The sequence below is a fragment of the Haliotis rufescens genome, unplaced genomic scaffold, assembly GCF_023055435.1.
Source record: "Haliotis rufescens isolate VD_foot unplaced genomic scaffold, xgHalRufe1.0.p SCAF_14, whole genome shotgun sequence".
Lineage (NCBI taxonomy): Eukaryota > Metazoa > Mollusca > Gastropoda > Lepetellida > Haliotidae > Haliotis > Haliotis rufescens.
The window spans coordinates 26,156,487-26,173,511 of record NW_025963824.1 but is presented as its reverse complement, the minus strand read 5'-3'; the positions used below and the strand labels follow the sequence as shown (position 1 = coordinate 26,173,511).

The 17,025-nt window shown below is 43.7% G+C and overlaps 1 protein-coding gene across 1 annotated transcript; it reads left to right on the top strand.

The window, feature by feature from the left end:
* Positions 1–392: 392 nt before the first annotated feature.
* LOC124131259 (transmembrane protease serine 11D-like) lies at positions 393–13,807 on the top strand. Its single transcript, XM_048395529.1, has 7 exons — positions 393–502; positions 2,770–2,861; positions 3,871–3,959; positions 4,652–4,770; positions 5,969–6,106; positions 10,194–10,330; positions 13,528–13,807. Exons 1-7 carry the CDS (start codon positions 430–432, stop codon positions 13,705–13,707), a joined length of 828 nt encoding a protein of 275 aa, XP_048251486.1. The 5' UTR covers positions 393–429; the 3' UTR covers positions 13,708–13,807.
* The last annotated feature ends 3,218 nt before the right edge of the window (positions 13,808–17,025 follow it).

Here is a 17,025-nt window from a genome sequence, read left to right as displayed (position 1 = left end):
TCTCGCCTCGTGTTATCGCTTTCTCGTCTCGCTTTATCGTCTCGTGTCATCGCTTTCTCGTCTCGCTTTATCGCTTTCTCGTCTCGTTTTATCGCTTTCTCATTTCGCGTTATCGCTTTATCGTGTCGTGTTATCGATTTATTGCTTCCCCGCAGCCGTAACTGAAGGCGAGCATACGATGTGCCCTCTCGGCCATCATACCCCCGTCCACAATAGAAACCACATGTCGCATGTGTTTCAGTGTCGGGCAGGACCGGAGCTCCAGAAACTCCAGAAACTCAAGCTCCCGAACACGGTCACCCATCCACCTACTCTCCGTTGATCTGCGCCTGATTATTTACCCGTGTGCAGTACACATGACCACGTGCCTCCACAGTCTTCTACTCACAAGGTATTTCTAATCCCATACCTTATCTGCCCCGTGTAAACATGCCAGATGTCCAGCGCTCATGGTGGACAAGTCTGTGTCTAACACTGGTAGTGACTTGCTCCAGTCAAATCGGTAAGGACTTCATTCTGCTCACTTAGAGGATAGAACAGACTTGTGCAAATTCTAGTAATCTGGAGAAAATACCGATTTCACGGAAACACTGGACTTTGAGAAAAATCAGGAAATGACGGTTTTGACCGAGAATTTCTTGAAATCACGCGAAATAATAGCATACATAATTCCGCTTGTGTCGCGACTGGCATTCATTATGGGATCTGCCATTGCTGTAGCGACGGCAAAGTACCCACTGTAATGCATAAAGTTCACTGGCCGAGGACAGCGCCGCTTTGAACAGTATTTCAGTTGCATCGCGGCGTAGACTTGATGTGAGAAGTGAGTTAGGGTGAGTGAGTGAGTCTGGTTTAACGTCGTTTTGAACTGTATTTCAGTTGCATCACGGGTGTAAGATTGATGTGAAAAATGAGTGGGTGAGTGAGTGAGTGAGTATGGTTCAATAAGGCTTTGATCAGTTTATCAGTTATATCTCATCGTGTCAGCTTGATGTGGAGGGAAAGCCCTTGAGCATGAACACAAAAAAATAAATATAAAAAAAATAATAATAAATCATAAATATGGAGAATATGGAGTAATAAACGGATTCTAGCACGCCTAAGGGACGCAATTCTGCATAGCGTATCGCGCCGCCTTAGACGACTGGGTCAACCGTGCTCCCTCTTAAAAATATACTCACAGACAAAACAAACGCGATCACCATACAAATTGGTTATTATATGAATAATTACTCATGTTCAGTGCATATTAGATTGGTTCGATGCACAAACGAACAAACTGTTATCCTCGTGCAGGATTAGCGTGTAAGGTTTGGAAATCACGTGCAGCATATCGTGATAAGAATAAAGACACTCTGTGGTAACACTTGACTTATTGTTAGTTTTGTCATTAAGTGGTACACCTTGGAAACACATCTTCTTAGCGTACACACTTCTCTATATGTTTCTATGGTTCCCTTTATTTTGGTGTTGAGTATATATGAAACTACGTCATATCCAGTGACGATACTGAAAATACTTACATCGAAATACGCTGGTATCGTTAGCCAGGTCACATTTGAACGTTCCATCCCTTGGTTGGATCTGGTCCTGGTCAATTGGTCAATTGGTTTCTTCCAACCAATCAGAGACAGTTACCGGCTGTTGGACTGAATGCATCAAAATCATCTCTCGCTTCAATGGGATATAAATTGACTTTGCATAGACGAGGGAAGTTGGTTGGTTGGTTGGTTGTTTTACGCCGCACTCAGCAATATTAGAGCTATATGACGGCGGTCTGTAAATAATCGAGTCTTGACGAGAAAATCCAGTGATTGACATCATGAACATCGATCCACGCAATTGGGATCGATGACATGCATCAACCAAGTCAGCGAGTCTGACCACCCGATCCCGTTAGTCGCCTTTAAGGACAAGCATAGTCGCCTTTTACGGCAAGCATGGGTTGCTAAAGACCTATTCTACCCCGGATCTTCACGGGTCCGGTGGGAAGTACTGCCATACAGTCTAAACCATCTATTAGACATTCCAGAATTTTCTTTTGTTCAGGTTTCAAATTTTAAATCGAGAACTTTGTCAAAATATTTTTCGAAGTGTAGCCTGGAATGGAAGTCGCCAGTTTGAAAAAAATGTCGTAAAGCTCGAGAACACTGCTTTCTGATTGGCTAATATCGACTTTTTGTTAGTCATTTCATTGGTCCGACCGCCTCTGTAGTGTGCTTTATAGAGCATCAGCCCATAGAGCGGAAGGCCGGTGTTTCGATGCCCGGCCGTGTCAGACCAAAATACGTTCTTAAGATGGTAATCTGCCTATCCTGCGCTCGGCATTATGGGACCTGCTGGGAGTTGGGTATCCATGTTAAACGACGAAAACACTCATACCTATAATCACGTCGCTGTAGAAGTGCAATGATCTTTAACGCAAAGTTATACCCTATTTCACCTCACCTTACCAGCTCCGACATATGACTGCCGTGATTGTACTGAAATACTATCTAACTCCGCAATCGCCTTGTATACTTGCGTCTTGCTCTAGCCAGAAACCTATGAGGGTAGGTTCGAATCCCAGATTCGGACTATGACATTTATTGGTCTCTCAGCGCCAAACCCGTGGGTTTAAGGTGGTAAATTTCTGAGACCTGCATCACATTGGCTTTCCTTCCACAACAAGCCGACGTGCCGTGATATCTCTGAAATGCTGTTCAAAGCGGCGTAAACTCACTCACTCACTTACTCACTCACTCACTCACTCACTCACTCATTTTCAAGTGCCGTGTGGAAGAGTCCAAGACGTACCTCCGCCAGTAGGACGGCGTATTGTCGGAGGCACTACGGCCAAACAAGGGGAATTCCCATGGCAGGTATGACGTCATTGGTTTATTGATCATAGCGCGATGCGCATATTTCTAGCTAAGGGTAAAACTGTAAAAAGTATATGTAAACCAATTACGATAAACCTCACTAATCTGGACCGTGCCCTTTAAAAGGAATCTTGCTCGGATTGTTCGGGTTTCTTTGTCAAACAATGCGTCGATCTCACACGACCAAATTTTGAAAAATCTTCCATCGGAGTCAAGATAGGTGAAGTCAATCGGCGCTGAATTCCATTTCTCCGTACAAGCGAGCGAGACGTTCTGAACAGCATATCTGTCTGCAGTATTTCTAAATCGAAACGGTCAGTTCTGGATGGAGAATAATAAAGACCGCGTTATACATGATGTAGATGATATATACACCCTGTCGTTTCTGTGGACCATGGCATTTAAACCCAAAAGATTTACCTTTTTCTGTTCAATTTTTGTGTATCAAGGTGGAAAGTATAGGAACCCTAGTCGTTTCAGAAAGCTGACATTTGATTGGCTGAAGAAACCACACATCCTCAATTTAGATTGGGTCAAAGTCCACTTAGGATTCTCCTGACTCGACGTCCTGTGGGGTTTCGTCAGATCATAACGGAGACAGCTTTCGAATATCAGAGTAAACGATCTGAATTCAATAAGAATGATTGTCTTATTGTGTGTACGTTCACGAAAATGAAAGATTAAATACAATAAACTACGGTTACAACGAACTCAAAGGGACCACTTATTTTAGTTCGTTAAAACCGTAGTTCGTTATAATCATATATACAGCATCTATACAGAAAGTGGCCGGGACAAAAAAAAACAGTTCGTTATAAGCGTGTTCGTTATACACGTCTTTACTGTATAGTAATTTGAGTGAGTGTGTCATCTTCCAGCAATACCATGGCAGGGGACACTTAACTTATGTTAAAGTTTAGGTACATTACGATTGAGACAAGGAGGTGTTGTTTTTTATATTGCCTGCCTGTCTATGAAATATGACATATAGTGACCTTTGACATTCCAGGTTGGTCTGAGATCATTTGGGCCTACTTTCTGTAGCGGAGTGTTAATTGCCAAAGACTGGGTGCTCACAGCCGGAAGGTGTTTTGACGGGTAAGAAAAACGGTAAAACACATTTTTATATTTAGTAATATGAAAGAATCGGATGACCCTTACACAGTCTGATTTGTATACATAGTGTATGAACCTGACCAAATCATATCAAATAAATTATGGATGTAAAGAAACGCAGAACATACGCTTGGATTGTATTTTCCCCTGTGAGCTGAAAAAGACATTCTGGAGCACAATGGTCAAATATTACTAATGGCTTGCCAAACTGACGCCGCGATTTGACTAGAAGAAGCTAATATATTGGCAATTGTACCAGAGGAAATAATTGTGCCTCTGTTAAGAAGTGTAACATGCTACGACTGATGTTTCTCTGCTGCAGGCACTATGATCCGACCGGCTGGATAGTTGCACCGACGTGCATATGTTTCTCTGCTGCAGGCACTATGATCCGACCAGCTGGATAGTTGCGCCGACGTGCATATGTTTCTCTGCTGCAGGCACTATGATCCGACCGACTGGATAGTTGCACCGACGTGCATATGTTTCTCTGCTGCAGGCACTATATTCCGACCGAATGGACAGTTGCACCGACGTGCATATGTTTCTCTGCTGCAGGCACTATGATCCGACCGGCTGGATAGTTGCACCCACGTGCATGTTTCTCTGCTGCAGGCACTATGATCCGAACGAATGGACAGTTGCTCCGACGTACATGTGTTTCTCTGCTGCAGGCACTATGATCCGACCGGCTGGATAGTTGTGTTGGGGGACTATGACAGAGAGCACCAGGAGGGCACGGAGATGCGCGTGAACGTCAGGAACATCGTTATACATGGAGGATTCACTATGGGTAAAACATATCTTCTGTAGTGAGAGGCTTTGGGGAAGTCAAGTGGTTGAGGCATCCGTTTTGTCACTCCCAAAGCCCTGGTTCGTTTCCCCACGTACAATGTGCGAAGTCAATTCCTGGGGTCTCCCGTCGTGATGTTCCTGAAATATTGCTAAAAGGGGCGTAAACACCACTCACTCACTCTTTTAAAGGCGACTATGCTTGTCGTAAGAGACGACTAACGGGATCGGGTGGTCAGGCTTGCTGACTTGGTTGATGCATGGCATCGTATCCCAATTGCGTGGATCGATGCCCATGATGTCAATCACTGGCTTGTCTGATCAAGACTCGATTATTTACAGTCCGCCGTCATAAAGCTTGAATATTGCTGAGTGCGGAGTTAAACAACAAACAAACCAACATGAATCTTTAAATAAATACTAGTATACTAGTATCTGAAATAAACTAGAAATAGGTATTCCTTTAAAAATACAGGGAGGGAAGGTGGTTGGTCGTGGGTTGACACTATGAATGCGCATCGAGTTTAATGCACATAAGGGGAATAGAACGTATGTCATTGAAAGCAGTCTGCACAGACCGTTTCACATGAGGTTATGTACCCGTGATGATCCGGGGTAGAATAGGTCTCCAGCAACCAATGCTTGCCGTAAAAGGCGACTATGCTTGGCGTAAGAGGCGACTAACGGCATCGAGTGGTCAAGATCGCTGACTTGGTTGAAGCATGTCAACGTATCCCAATTGATTAGATCGATGCTCATGATGTCAATCACTGGATTGTCTGGTCCAGACCGCCGTTAAACAACAAACAAACAACATAAATTTATGTGAGGGGATCGGATACATTATTAAATATGTTTATCATTTTTAAATATTTAGGTTATATACAGAGGCAAAAACTACCGGTAATATATTGCCTTGTGGCCTTCCTTGGTGCATAGCCTTCAGCTTCTTAATAATTTAAACGATATCCGTGAATTACTGTGAGGACGAGAAACGTCTCGACGACAATTGCAACAGCTGGAAAGCGCCAACTAGAACCACACTGTTTGAGAAGAACTTCATTGCAAAGCATAACACATTCGGTAGAGACGGAGACGTCCGTATAAAAGCTGACGAGAGGCTCGCGTCAATGAAGAGTTTGCAGTCTGTAGACCTAGAGCAGAACGTATGTCATATGCATTATTATTTTATTTCGTAGACCCCTACAGTAACGACGTTGCTCTGGTACAGTTGGTGGGGCACGACATCGACTACCCGTCAGTGTGTCTACCAGATTCGAACACGGACTTGCTAGGATCAAGCTGTGTGATCACAGGCTGGGGGGCCACCCAGAGAGGTATAGTAATGAGCAATAGAGGTGATCAGAGAGAAAGTGATCGAGCGATGCCAAAGGCTGGAAGACCTAAAATAGCAAGTGATCTAACATTCGTCAAAACGGAATTCATTTTCTACACACGACACTAGTGTCATAATTACCTGTTAAGACACATAGCACAATAATATAGGCCTCGTTCTGGGGTTAAGCAGCGCTTGAAAGGAGCGTTCGATGAATACCTTCAAACTATAGTAACATGTCAATCAAGTCACATGATTGACCAACAGGAAAGCACGAGGTGATACAGAATCCGGCAACTTCAACATTTTAAGTGATAGATTTACTTCAAGGCCACATGAAAGTCGTTCTTTTTTAATAGTGAGTGAGTGAGTGAGTTTGGTTTAACGCCGCTTTTAACAGTATTCCAGTTATACCACGGCGTGTCAGCTTAATATGGGAGGAAAGCCCGAAGTGAGGTAGGTCTAAGACGTTTACCACTTCGGTGAAACCCACGAGCACGGGCACGGTGCTGACAAACCTCGAAACATAATCGGGGCGAACCGGGATTCGAACCCACCATCTTCTTGGGTTTCTGGCGTGCCCAAGGGACGCAACTCTGCACAGAGAATCTCGGCGCCTCAGACGACTGGTTCCGATTCCTGTTCGCCCTGATTGTGTTTCTTCAGTGTTCAACACCATACCCTCGCTCGTGTGTTTCACCAAAATGGTAAAACGTCTTAAACCTGCATCACTTCGGGCTTTCCTATCACATTAAGCTGACACGCCGCGATATACCTAAAATATTGTTCAAAGCGGCGTAAAACCAAACTCACTCACTCAATATCAATAACAAGGTTTATGTGGAAGACTATTTCTCACCTGATTGTATGATCGATTATCCAGAATAGTTTATACTCATTTAAGAATTGACTTTCACTGTGTGTGAGTTCATTGGAGTACTGTATGAACGTCGGAGCTTTTTAACATAATTTCTTACCTCAAAGGATGTAGGCCAAGATCTAAACACAATTATATTTAGTACGTGTGACTTCATGTTTACACTGACGGCCATACAACAACCAGCTATATCGCGGAGTAAAATAGTTCCTAAAAAGGAGAGGTGACATGGGCGTATGGATGCACAACTTGCTCTTCAGAAACATCTTACGCAACACATGACTGTGTTCAAATAATAACACCATTAGATGGGAAAGGTCTGTAAAGAACTACCCAGTAAGTCAGTCACAAAGACAGCGCGTCGTAATACACTTAATTACATCAAGTACAAGACGTCAAAATGGCCGACACGATAAACGTGACGGGAGGATTTCCGAAGTTGTTAATGAATCTGTGGCGGTTACATGTGTTAATCATCATTGCTCAACTGACCGATTATTGAAAGGTGATTAAAGATGCGTCAAACAGACACCAAGGTAAATTCGTAGATTACTGGAGACGGTCTCTGTCAGCCTAGACACAGATCGAGTCGATACTGACGATAGTTTGGATGTGCATTTTTTCGTTTGTTCATTAGGATGGGCCGTAGCGAGGAAATTCGTAAACAATCATGCAGTCAAGCTCTCTTACGTTTCTCAATGTATACTGAAAGGCTGAGACCAAGATAAAAGTTCTAAATGATCATAAAGAACGCTAATGTATGTTTTCGTGCTAGGGAAATCCCAGGGGTTTCCCAAGGAATGTGGAAGTAGTCCGTCAGTGTTTTACGTCATTTCAAGAACACGGTCTCGTGAAAAACGTATGAACGTCAAATTGTGTCGTTCATACACTTATGAACGTCAATTTCGCGGGCATGTGACCGATCTCTCGTCCAATGGAAAAGCCGTATATCATGTAAACTTCAAATTAAAAAAATATTCTGTTATGATCAATATCCTGGACACATTCGCCATCAACTTCGTTTTGGGCCCCGCCCATGCATCTGGCAGGCTATGAAATAACTTAAATACAGTTCAAAGCAGCTGCACCGTGGTGACAAGAGAGTTAACTGACTTTAAGTGTCCAGTGTCCACCCTTGCCGAACTAGGCTGGAAATCCTGGGCTCGATCGTAGCACCACCAGTGGCTGTTACGAGTTATGTCCCTTCTATGCCTCTCCTATGGACCAATCAGATTCCACCTCACGTATCACTTACTTTGCTTCAAACAAAATGGCGGCGCCCAGTCAAGATGATCTGATCGACGATCAAGATCTATATTGTGATAAAACTGGTCTTACATCGCGAAGTGCATCAAATCAGGTGAGCACCTTGATTAAAAAATTTAAAAGATTTGGAAAATATCTCTTGACAACGAGTTGGCGGTGCACATGCTTTGGAAATCCTGCAATCGACCGAACTCTGTATGACAGTTTACGAACCGGATTTCGATTTCGCTGCGCAATTTTGATTGGACTATGCATAGACTCGTTAGACCAGCAAAATGTAACTCCATAATACCAGCCTAGTTCGGCAAGGGTGGAAACTGGACTTTTATAGTCAGTTAACTCACTTGGCTTGGGAAGATGCCTATGTTGGTCGTAAAAGACGACTTCATGGATCGGGTTGTCAGGCTCAGTGACTTGGTCGATGGCGTGTCGACGCATCCTGACGTCGCGGGTCTTTGCCCATGAATGGACCGCCTCCGTGGTCTAGTGGTAGGGCGTCCGCCCGGAGAGCGGTTCGATCCCCGGCCGCGTCATACCAAAAGACGTAAAAAGATGGTACTTGTTGTTACCCTGTCTGGCGCTCGGCAGTAAGGGGCTAAAATAAGAGCTGGTCGGCTCGGAGTCAGTATACTGTGTCTGAGTGTGGCATGATATCTCAGTGGGCTAGCACTATAAATCGGCATCAGTCCGGACTAGTACAAGCAGACACACACACACACACACACACACACACACACACACACACACACGTGCATGCACGTCGCTACATAAGTGCAATAATCTTGGACGCGACGTTAAACCCCATTTCACCTCACCTTTGCTCATAACATCAAACACTGGATTGCCTGGTACAGACTCGATTACTGTCATATAGATGGAATACTACTGAGTGCGGCGTTAAAAAAAACAAAAAACCTTCAACTCAACCATTTCACTTAATTTCATGTTCACAACCTGGTTTTCAGTTAAAAAACGCACGGGGTGAGGTTTCGTGATAACCAACCTTTTTTATCGATCAATCTCACACGTGCAGTTAACACTTCATCCGACATCAGTTCAGTCAGTCACTGCACAGGTGCTATGATGTGCAAAGACAAGCCAAAGTATATAAGGTCGTAGGCCCCCATCCACCACGCGTTCGTAGCGCTACGGTAGTTTGTTTGTTTGTTGTTTAACGCCGCGCTCAGCAATATTCCAGCTATATGAAGGCGGGATGTAAATAATCTAGTCTGGACCAGACAATCCAGAGATTGATATCATGAGCATCGATCCACGCAATTGGGATACGACAGTCGTAAGTCTATGTTATGTATGGGAGATACGACAGGCACAGCGCTAAGATCGCTTTGTGGATGAACCCGTGGTTCCCTGTCCACTTTGTTCTCCTAGCACAACGACACTCGTCAGTCTATGATGAACTGTAGTGACGAAAGTCAGAGCGCTACGAACGCTATCAAGGGGCCGTTCAACAAAGCGAGCTCAACGATGCGACTGTCCTATGATATATGCTACAACAATCGCAGCGCTGCGAACGCTTTGTGAATACTCGAAGCTAAGTGATCTTAGAGCTACGATAATCGTTATTCTACGATAAAATGATAAAATTACGATAGTTGTAGGGATACGAAACCATATAATTGGGTCCCGTTTAACTTAGCGATCTTAGCGCTACGACAGTCGCAAGTCTATATCAAACTACGCATTTACGATAGTCGTGGCTACGAACGCTTTGTGAAGCAGGGAGTTGAAACGACTTTGACCATTGGAACATCCAGATTGAATGATTTCATTTGTGTCGACTCTTTAGACAAACGTGTGTTTTAGGAGACGCCCACTCGACGTGAAAGTTACTACAGTACTTCCCCCATCACTACAATGTCAGCCAATTTAAGGCAACTAGCGCTCCATCTGCTGAAATTGACTGAATGTTCGTTCACCTTTCCAGGGACTGACCTGGCACATAAACTACAGAAGTTGGCGATGAAACTTGTCAACACCTCCCACTGCCGGTTGCCTAGCAACATCCACAGTGACAGTTACCTGTGTGCTGTCAGTGATGTCCAAGATGGAGGTCCTTGCACTGTAAGTGTCGTACGTGCTGATCAGCTGGATTGTATGTGTGTGTGTTTGTGTGTGTGTGTGTGTGTGTGTGTGTGTGTGTGTGTGTGTGTGTGTGCGTGCGTGCGTGCGTGCGTGCGTGCGTGCGTGCGTGCGTGCGTGTGTGTGTGTGTTTGTGTGTGCAAGGAACCAATAGATTATTTTACCCTTTATTTTTGTTCTTCAAATCAAGAGGATGTTAGGTTGGGAGACGTTTAAAGCCTTAGCTCAAAATAAACAGTCGTCCTCACGCGCATCTTTCCGTAACCTACAAGATTCAGCTTGTTCCGGAAAGACACGAGTTGTTCACGAATGATACGCCAGCGTGAAATCTTTTTTATAAGGGCACGAGTCGCCATTCGGCTTGTCTCGGAAAGACACGAGTTGGTCACGAATGAAACGCCATTATGAAATCCTTAAAGAAGGACACGAGTCGCCATTCGCCTTGTCCCGGAACGACACGAATTGGTCACGAATGATACGCCAATGTGAAATCTTTCTAGAAAGACACGAGTCGCAATACGGCTTGTCCCGGAAAGACACGAGATAGTCACGAATGATTCGCCAATGTGAAATCCTTCTAGGAAAGGCACGAGTCGCGATACGGCTAGTCCCGGAAAGACACGAGTTGGTCACGAATGATACGCCAATGTCAAATCCTTCTAGAAAGGCACAAGTCGCCATTTGGCTTGTCCCGAAATAACCAGAGTTGGTCGCGAATGGACGAAGGCACGACAAACCCATGGTGTCCCGGTCGTGATCATGCCGATGGAGACTCGTGCCTTTCCGGAAGGATTCCATACGGGCGTTTGGACGCAAGAACTTCTTTAAATTATTAAACAAGAACGATAACTCAACACGAGTTTACAGTGATGAGAAGGCGTTCACTTACTCCTATTCCTAAAAGTATTGAACCTCTCTGATATAAAAATAACCTTTCGTTCACAGTTTAAAAGGGGGAATGTGTGTGCACATATTACCAATGTCACCAAGCGTCTTGGCCATGGGTGCAGTGATTTACACCTGTGTAGATCCATGCCCACTCTAGTCAGGTGAGGTGAGGTGAAATTGGGTTTAACGTCGCGTCCAAGATTATTGCACTTATATAGCGACGTGCATGCACGTGTATGTGTGTGTGTGGCTGCTTGTACTAGTCCGGACTGATGCCGATTTATAGTGCTAGCTCACTGAGATACCATGCCGCAGTTTAACATGAATACCCCACTCAGACACAGTATACTGACTCCGAGCCGACCAGTCCTTGTTTTAGCCCCTTAATGCCGAGCGCCAGACAGGGTAACAACAAGTACAATCTTTTAACGTCTTTTTGTATGACGCGGCCCGGGATCGAACCCTGGACCTTCCGCTCTCCGGGCGGACGCTCTACCACAAGACCACGGAGGCGGTCTCCACTCTAGTCAGGAGAGGGGGCGGTCGGGTAGCCTAGTGGTTAAAGCGTTCGCTCGTCACGCTGAAGACCCGGGTTCGATTCCCGACATGGGTACAATGTGTGAAGCCCATTTCTGGTGTCCCCCGCCGGGATATTGCTGGAATATTGCTAAAAGCAGCGTAAAAACCATACTGACTCACTCACTATTGTTTGCGGTCATATTCAGCTGAATGAATTATGTGGGCAGACGTGGCCACTCTGTAACTCTGTTGACCTTAATCCTATAAAATCAAACTCACTCACTCACTCTAATCAGGAGAGCATGTGCCACAGCACATTTTCGGAACTGAATGGATGTCGATCAGTGAGTGGGTGAATATCGTTTTACGCCGCTTTTAACAATTATCAGCAATATCAACGCGAGACACACGAGAAACTGGTACCATACATAGTATCCATGAACTCGGAACAGTCCATGAACTCATGCATAGGTCCAATCTCATTAAAATCAGACCCTAAGTTCTCGCTACCGCTAAACAAAGATTTAAAGACATCCCATTAGGGGTCACGTCAGAACGACCTTTCATCCGACCAATCAGAGCGTCGCTTACCAGATCATGAAAGTGACAGTCGGAATGTGATTTCTGATCATACAACCTCGAAAACTTTAACACGGGGTATTCCGAACGATAGTTACGGGTTTAACGACTGAATCCATACAATCTAGACTACCTATTAGCCATTCCAGAATGTTCTTTTGTTTAGGTTTCAAATTTGTAATCGAGAATTTATCAAAATATGTTTCGAAGCGTAGTCGCCAATTTGAAATTATGAAATGAATTATGAAATTCTGATTAGTCATTCCATTGATCGGTCAAAGTTCGCGCAAGGTCGGTCTGACGTGACCCGTAATGGGATGTCGTCAGATCTTTGTTTAGCGGTAGCGAGAACTAAGATCTGATTTTAGTGGGATTGGCATAGGTCATCCGTGTGAATCAATATCCACTAAACAGTACCATGCCACAAAGACAGCTCGCCTACTAGATTCTCATAATCTCGGTAGCAGTAAACGACGGATTCAAACCATCATCTCCACGCCTCCTGGGATAACATTTCGGTCCCATTGATTATGATCGAGTTGCGAGAAAATCCACATTGAATAACTGAATGACACGCAAAAGAACACACTCAAAAATCTTTTTGATGAAAAGTATGTCTTACTGTCCGATAAAACTGGCGTGGGACCGCCTCCGTGGTCTAGTGGTAGAGCGTCTGCCCGGAGAGCGGAATGTCGTGGGTTCGATCCCCGGGCGCGTCATACCAAAAGACGTTAAAAGATGGTACTTGTTGTTACCCTGTCTAACGCTCGGCATTATGGGACTAAAACAAGGACTGATCGGCCCAGAGCCAGTATACTGTGTCTGAGTTCAAAGCTACCTCCCTTCCGCGGATATGTCGCGATTCGTCATGATATATTGTTTTGTAGTAACTAAATTTTAATTATGGTATTTTAATGAATTTATTTATTCATATTGATAGCGTCCGAAAACATTTTTGCTTATTTTGCCAACTTATTTCTGATCACGGGATAAACAAAAACCCACCGCTTTCCATTTATTATATTCTTTCCACATTGCACTTTTTTAAAGACGGTGGATTCATAAACCAATTCATAAAAAAGAGTTTGGCCTAAGCCTCCACACAAATAAATACTTGAAATCAGGTTAAAAGCAGCGATAAATCCCAACTCACTCACTCACTCACTCACTCACTCATCCTTCTTTTCGCCCAGGGAGATGCGGGCGGTGCACTACAGTGTCGGATGGGAACAAGCTGGGTGGCTGCTGGGATAGTACTTGATACATACGCGTGTGACAACACGACCGGGCTGTACACGAACATACAGAGTTACCTCCCCTGGATACGGAAAACCATCACGCTACTGAAAGCTGCAGGGACAATACAACAATAAATAATGTCAAATCAGCAGATTTATTGTGCAGAGTCACAATTTTTTCACACTTTAGCAATTTCAAGATGGTCTCAAACATTAACTTGATCACTAATTTTCAAGATGCGGACCCACCATTAAATATCAGTGGCATCTGGGATTTTGGTCACAGGGGATATCTTTTCGGCCACTGCTTAAACACACACAATCATATTTTGGAAAGCAGGTCTTTTTTCCTCAACACATTTATTTCCAGGATTACACAGCATGTCCAGCTGACTTTTTATTTATTAAAACCTGAGGATATATTTTTTTCCAGAATAAACTATAATTTCAAAATTTGACCCCCAGAATATCAAATTGTCGCTCCCTTAAAAAGTACTGGATGACACATCTCTCATTGAAAACTTTTGATATGAAAGATATCAAAACGCAGCAAAGCAGCAAAGTTTTTGCTACAATAATGGACAATGGAAATGGAAGACACACTGTTCTGTGTTCAAAGTGAATGGATCTTATCCCCAGTCATTAATTACCGAGTATCACATCGAATGCTGAAAGGAGACGTGGGGCGAGCGAGATGGGTTTAATGCCACTTTGAACATTTTTGTTTGTGTGTTGTTTAACAGAGCAATACTTCAGCAATATGACGGCGGTCTGTAAATAATCGAGTCTGGACCAGACAATACATTGATTGACATCATGAGCATCGATCTAAGCAATTGGGATACGATGACATGCATCAACCAAGTCAGCAAGCCTGACCACCCGCTCCCATTAGTCGCCTCTTACGACAAGGTTGTTACGGCAAGCATGGGTTCCTGAAGACCTATTCTAACCCGGATCTTCACGGGTTGCTATGAACAGTATTCCAGTTATATCACGGTGTGTCAGCTTAATGTGGGAGGAAAGGAGGAAAGCAGGTCTCAAACGTTTACCACTTCGGTGAAACCCATGAGCGCGGGTATGGTGCTGACAAACCTAGAAACATAATTGGGGCAAACCTGGGTCCGAACCGACGGTCATAGGTTTATGGCATGCCCAAGGGACGCAACTCTGCACAGTGAATTGTGGAGACTTGGACAACTGGGCCACCGTGCCCCTGACATGCAATCAACCAAGTCAGCGAGCCTGACCCCTCGATCTATTACGTCGCCTCTTACGACCAGCATAGGTTGCTGGGACGTGTTCTAACCCGGAATCCCCACCTGTTGATGATTGTTATGAGTTACGATTAATTCCAATATGGATTAAGGTCAACAGAGTTACAGAGTGGCCACGTCTGCCCACATAATTCATTCAGCTGAATATGACCACAAACAATAGTGAGTGAGTGAGTATGGTTTTTACGCTGCTTTTAGCAATATTCCAGCAATATCACGGCAGGGGACACCAGAAATGGGCTTCACACATTGTTCCCATGTCGGGAATCAAACCCGGGTCTTCGGCGTGACGAGCGAACGCTAGGCTATCCGACCGCCCCACAAACAATAGAGAGATTTTGTGATCATAATGATATGTGACTGAAAATTGGTAATTTTACATAAAACATAATAGTTAATATATCCTGTCTCACAACTTGCATTTGCTTTCATTTTCCCAACAAAACACGCTTCAGAAGAAAAGACTGAATGTTTTGGCCATGAATATCGGTGTTTATACTGTTTATTTCATCATATCATGAATGTGTAACAACTTGTAATGTGTGTGAAAAGTCGTACTAAAATACGCTATATGAAGGGGGCGTGGCCTAAATGCAAATTTTCCGGACCCCTGGTTTTGGGGCAGGCCACGTGTGGAACGGACGGACTGCGTTTGAGAGAGGTGTTTCAAGTGTCTGCAAACGGATTGCGAACAGTGATTCCACTTTTTCAGCCACTGTGAGTGAGTGAGTGAGTGAGTATGGTTTTACGCCGCTTTTAGCAATATTCCAGCAATATCACGGCGGGGGACACCAGAAATGGGCTTCACACATTGTACCCATGTCGGGAATTGAACCTGGGTCTTCGGCGTGACGAGCGAACGCTTTAACCACTAGGCTACCCGACCGCCGCTGTGAATGATAAGGTTTCCCTGAAACCTGGGATGTGTACTGACTATTTATATTTCCATATAAAACAAGGACACAAATATTCGTGAATCTCTTTTACTGGAAGACTGAGTTGACAGTGTATTTGCAATATATAAACTCTTAATCACACACATATACAGTGTGCTCTCCTACATGCTTCATAATTATGTACAAAATTATCATAAATGTCAAAGAAAACAAATTCCATCAGTATATTTGTTTCATCATTCCATTCATATCTCACCACAACTCCATCCTCGATCAACCAGTGTATACTCCCCATTCAATCCTAAACACAAGTGTCACAACGTGTGGTGTCACCCTGGGCAAGAGACTTTGTTCAAATGTGCCTCTGTACCCCCAGCAGGGAATGGGTTACTATAATGTGAAAACCCTCCAGCACCCGTTGGCAGCTTGGCTTGTATACTCCCCCGGGAGTTGAGAATGATAACTTGAATGAAAACGGATACACTGGTAGAACAAATAAAACCACATTTGAGCAGATACTAGTACCTGCATTCCTGCATGTTGATATCTGCAATAATAACAACAATCATAATAATAATAATACCTTCGAAACCAGTTTGCTTCATTTTTAACCATATTCAAAAGACACGCCACCAAATAGAGCCATCCAATCAAATTGCACTCATGCAACAGATCTTGTGTCAAGTGATGAGAAAGAGTTGGTTATATCATTTTTGAAACGATGCCTTGGTGGCGACATCTTCTCCAGGCAAGGGAATTAACTGACTTTAAAAGTCCAGTTTCCATCCTTGCCTAACTAGGCTGGAATTATGGAGTCATATTTTAGCTGAACTAACAAGTATATGCATAGTCCAATCAACATCGCTTTACGAAATCGACATCCGGTTCAATGTGATGGTTTGGATTCATATACCGGATATTTGAATCATCACATTTCAACATCTTCCTGAGACAAGAGTGTTAACGGACTGTAAAAGTCCAGTTGAAACTGGACTTTTATTAACAGGTAACACCCATTCCTTGGGAAGAAGCATTTCATTAACACAACTTAACAATCTCTGTGACACTAGTCATTTGGGTTGTAATTTCTATTGTATTAAGGGAACAAAACAGAACAAATTCAATGTATTTTATCATTAACATTATTAAATAAAATAAATAAAATGCATAGAAAATAGACACTGGATCAGCAAGCACATCCTTTACATCATCATCATCATCATCATCATCATCATCATCATCATCATTAAAATAACAAGTACCATCATCATCATCATCAT

What these genes read in the sequence shown, in the direction of transcription:
- LOC124131259 (XM_048395529.1), top strand. Translation starts at nt 430, where the DNA reads ATGCCAGATGTCCAGCGCTCATGGTGGACAAGTCTGTGTCTAACACTG. An exon ending in GACTTGCTCCAGTCAAATCG is followed by an intron (nt 503 to 2,769) that starts GTAAGGACTTCA and finishes CTCATTTTCAAG; the next exon opens with TGCCGTGTGGAAGAGTCCAA. An exon ending in AAGATGGAGGTCCTTGCACT is followed by an intron (nt 10,331 to 13,527) that starts GTAAGTGTCGTA and finishes CTTTTCGCCCAG; the next exon opens with GGAGATGCGGGCGGTGCACT.